This window comes from Protomyctophum parallelum (assembly GCF_964188405.1).
Source record: "Protomyctophum parallelum genome assembly, chromosome: 11".
Taxonomy (NCBI): domain Eukaryota; kingdom Metazoa; phylum Chordata; class Actinopteri; order Myctophiformes; family Myctophidae; genus Protomyctophum; species Protomyctophum parallelum.
This window is the reverse complement of record NC_139707.1, coordinates 36,867,337-36,872,131: the sequence shown is the minus strand read 5'-3', so window position 1 is coordinate 36,872,131 and position 4,795 is coordinate 36,867,337. Positions and strand designations below refer to the sequence as shown.

At 43.5% G+C, this 4,795-nt stretch overlaps 1 protein-coding gene across 1 annotated transcript; it reads right to left on the bottom strand.

The window, feature by feature from the left end:
• Positions 1 to 957: 957 nt before the first annotated feature.
• Positions 958 to 4,407, bottom strand: tnfsf13b (TNF superfamily member 13b). The gene is made up of 6 exons (XM_083776780.1): positions 4,055 to 4,407; positions 3,279 to 3,405; positions 2,945 to 3,001; positions 2,583 to 2,707; positions 1,637 to 1,787; positions 958 to 1,172 (listed from the first exon to the last, which is right to left on the bottom strand). Exons 1-6 carry the CDS (start codon positions 4,271 to 4,273, stop codon positions 1,060 to 1,062), a joined length of 792 nt encoding a protein of 263 aa, XP_083632906.1. The 5' UTR covers positions 4,274 to 4,407; the 3' UTR covers positions 958 to 1,059.
• Between the last annotated feature and the right edge of the window lie 388 nt (positions 4,408 to 4,795).

Here is a 4,795-nt window from a genome sequence, read left to right as displayed (position 1 = left end):
TGAAAATGTAGTTATATAGCAATTAAGGACACATAAATACCCTAAATATAAAATAAAGTTGTTTAAGCCATCGGACTCTCGCGTTTTGCATTATTTTTGGTTGGGCGCTATAATTTAATAGGCCTACATAGTTGAGGCAGCATATAGCAGCTGGTCGTTGGTGTGGTGGTTATTAATAAGCGTTGTCAGACACTATATGTTTATGTTTAATGTTTAAAAGCTGCAGCTTTTAGCGTTTATCAATGCCGTCCGACATACAGTTACTATATCTGCGTTTACCTGTGCTGCTGGTGTTGTTGTCATCTCTCTGGGCTGGCAACGCGCAGCATGGTGGTGATTGTGTAGTGATTGTGGGCCATGGCCTCGTCCTCTAGTGGTCGGAAATGGAACAACACCACGTTTTAGATGACATCATCTTTAACACAGGATTTGTTGCTTGCAGAGCGAAAAATATACATGAGTATTCAAATCATTCAGTTATGTAGCCCAGCCATAAACATGTCCTAATTAACCAGTGACAAAATACATGAAACTGATTTATTTGATTAGATACGTGACAAAGCTGGTGGAAGGGAGACAACCATGATGATTGATTGACAGATTTTCTAGGCGTCACCATTTCTTATTTCATAGTCAATGTTTTTATAATTATTTTATAATTATGACACCATATCAAAATAAAAATAAATATTTCCAACACATTTTGATTATACACTGTAATTAAAAAATATATATTTAATCAGCAAATTGTGATGATTCAACAACCATTCAACTCTCATTCAACAATATCCACACCAATCTCCCCACACACACACAACACAACGTTGCAATTTTTAGAAACCATTTATTAACATTTAACATGTAGTAATGTGTGCCATTTTACTGCCATTCCCCCCTCTAATGCCACAGGCTTTGCACTGCATACAGTAGGCTATAACATGCCAAGATCTCGTAATGGCACCCGATTTCAGAGCATTAATGCTTTTTCTCACAGGCTCCAAACTGTGGCAGCTCATGTGTCCCTCTTGTCAGCCCTGTTCCTAGGTGACCTTTTCAAGCTCAGGCCAGTCTGACAGCTCCTATGAAGGTCGAATCTCCATCCAGGGACACGTTGGCTGTGGGACGAGGAATCAGCAGTTCAACCTGGTCCCCCACCTCCAGTTTCACAATGCCTTTGAGAAGGGGCACGAAACAACATATTGGCTTGGATGGATGCTATCTGTGACACACAGCTGGGTATTAGGACAAGACACACATTCACACTCACACTCACTCACTCACTCACACGCACGCACGCACGCACGGCGGTGGCTCAGGGGTAGAGTGGCTGGATGGTAACCGCAAAGGTTTCCATTTTGAAGCCAGGCTCCCCCAGAGTTAGTGTCGAAGTGTCCTTGAGCAAGAGACACTGAACCCCCTAATTGCTCCCGATGTGCTGGTTGGTGCCTTGCATGGTTTCTGCCACCATCGGTGTATGAATGTGTGTGTGTGTGTGTGTGTGTGTGTGTGTGTGTGTGTGTGTGTGAATGGGTGAATGCAATGCACAATCCATGTAAAGCGCTAAATGGTGCTATATAAATGCACGATTTACCATTTACACACACACACACAGAGTGTGAGAAAAAAACCCACTCACCCCCTGTGTAGCAGGTGTTGTAAGGGTAGACAGGGTTCATGTTCTGAATGCAGCGGAACAGGACAACATACTGAGCCTCATCGCCCACCACGGTCCTTTTCCTGCGGATAACCATGTGGCCCATTGCAAAGGTGCTGTCCTTGTAGTACACCTGGACAGACACGGAAGAACCCCGGGGTTAAATCTGTTTACCAAGCCAGATCCTATAATTAGCCTTTGAGCAGCTGGGCTAGACTACTTTGCCAGGTTTGATTCATTGATTGAAGTATTTATTAACAGTTTGCAGAATCACAGTACATTTCAAGCACACCTCAATACAAAAACTGTTAACAGTGAGTGGATGACACCATATAGCGTCACACTTGTTTACAAGTGGGTCCACCGTGTTGAATTCATCAAAATCAACACTTAGAGACGTACAAATATACACTTCTAAGTAGCCAAAAAACTGGAAATCATCATAAAGGAGGTCAAAAAATGGGAAAGAACATATACAGTGAGGGGAAAAGGGGGGCCTTTGAGAGCGGTTTTGAAGGAGTCAAGGGATTCCCATGTCTTAATGACAGTTGGTAGGGCGTTCCACATTTTTGAGGCATAGGAGAATTTAGACCCTTGTTTGTGCCGAATCTGGGTTGCACATGGTTTGTTGAACTCCCTCTGGTGTTGTGGGTGTGGACTTCATTGACATTAAGGAAGTATTTAGACATACATGGGTATCTATTAATGTTTAGTAGAGAATTATGTACAGTCAAGTGTTATATACAAATAGTAAGTAAGTATGTAAGTAATGTTCAGCACTGAATAGAACACTCCCTTATTTCATTGCATTTATTTTTGCACTAAGCTAATATCCTCAGCAATGTATGGTAAAAAGAAATCATTGGCATGTTAGCCAACAGCACCCCCCTGTGTAAAGAACTTGAAAGGACAGCAAAGTAAGCCCCACCTGGCTGTAGACAAAGTAGAAACCCTCTTCTCTGACCAGCATGCTGTCACTTTCTGCATCCAGGGCAGAGCCTCTCTTTAAGCCCACCTGCCAAGGGATACCTGTGTGTGTCTCCAGGGCAAACTCTTATTAAAGACATTACATTGTGTTAACAACCAAACAAATTACTTGTACCGTGGTATTTGTGCAGGAATTTGAGCACACAGGGTTTTGCCTACGATTCCCAAAGCTACGTGATAAGGATGGGATTCATGGGAAGGATGGGATTTATAATGGGTGGAAAATGTACAATATGTTAATGAACTCAAACACTATACAAATAACTACATTAGTAGTTAAACTTTTAGCAGAGGGCACTTCACCTTTCTGGAAGGTTTGTCTCAGTTTGTTTGCCAACATCTGTAGGCATGGCTGAGTCACTAGGAGAAAACAGGGGAGAGAAGTTCACATGTTTGCCAATTCCCCATGTGGTTGTGGCATTTTCCCAGAATGCCCCCAGACAGTCAATGTAGTTCCCCTATCGCCAGGATATAATACACACTATCAGTTTCATGTACAAATAATGCAGCATTGGCCACTGTATAGAGCAGCTATCACATCATCTGAAGAAAAGAAAGCCCTGATAAATGATCCAATAAGGTTTATGACCTTTTTTTATGGTTTTATTATAAGGTTCATAGTTGGATTGACTCTTGCCTGGTGTCTCTGTTCCAGAAGCAACTCTGATCCTTCTCCTCCTCAAGGGAAGGCCTGGCGATTCAGGCTGCCCTGCATGGGGCTCTGGGCTCAGTGGGCTGCTACTCCTACTTATCTGTTCCAAGGGCTAGACAGGGATTGTCAAACAAACATAAATGGTTCATTTATATAGAAACTATAGTAAAATATGCACATCACTTCGCGGAGGTGCTGGGTTCAAAAAGTGACATAGGAAAAGAGAAGGGAACCTGCACACTCATATGCTCCAAAAGGTTTATTTATTGACGACGTTTCAAGCCAAGGCTCTTCATCTGGTCAAACTCGAGATGTGAGTGATCCACCCACTTAAATAGACACCCACGGGTCACGTTACTAGTCAGTGGGTGGAACCAACATAACACAGTCATCAAATCAATTAATGAAATAATAAATACAGTGTTACACATTTCTCAAATCCACAACAGTGGAATAAGCAAAAATGGACATCATGATTACTATAGAATCTAGGACAGTGCAAGGCACCAACCAGCACATCAGGAGCAATTAGGGGTTCGGTGTGTTGCTCAAGGACACTTCGACACTAACTCTGGGGGAGCCCGAGTTCGAACTGGCAACCTTGCGGTTACCATCCGGCCACTCTACCCCTGAGCCACCGCATTGCATTGACAAAATAGGAGAAATTAGTCTATTTCCATTTCACACACACACACACACACACACACACACACACACAACCGTTTGTGGCTAATGGTTTCTCCATTACTGTTGTAGCTCACCTGGCTTTGTTGACTGGCCCCCTGTTGCTCCTCTTTCCTGCGGCAGAGGTCTGTTCGGAGGCCTTCCACCTCAGCCCTGAGCGCCAACAACTGGTAGAGACACAAGGCTGAAAGGGAAGAGGTGACCGCAGCTAAGGTCAGCAGCAGCACCGGCCAGGACAGACCGCAGGCTGATCTGGGGCCGGCGGTCGCAGTCTCCAAACCTGCAGACACTGCCATGGCACCAGAGCCCAGGCTCCTCCTGAGTACGAGTTCACACTGGCAGCATGATGATCCACAGCCTCAGCCTCTGGTTGTTAAGAGGTTTGCTTCTCTGTGTCGATCAGTTGTGTAAATCCTCTGTTTTGACTCTTGTATTTCACTTCCTTAACTTTCGATTTCGCCTGCTGTGTGCCAGTGTCCTGCTCTAGAGTTGTGTGACTGCGCAAGATAAATAGTGCTTATCAAAGCAGTGATTCCCCCTCCCATCTTCCGCTCAGCTAAACCACTCTGCATCCTGCTTGACCTGGCCAGCCAAATGTCAAATATCTCATTTTGGGGGTAGAGATCCAACTGTGAGGGAGTCAGATATAAACTATTATAATTTATTATTAGGCCTACATTACATTGGAAAAGTTAGACAAAAACAACCCGTACATTTGACTGCAATCCAAATCAATTCGTTTCCGCTTTGTAGTCAATTAGTCAAATACACGATCATTTAAAAAGCACCTCGCAAGTCGATATTTAATATATTAATTT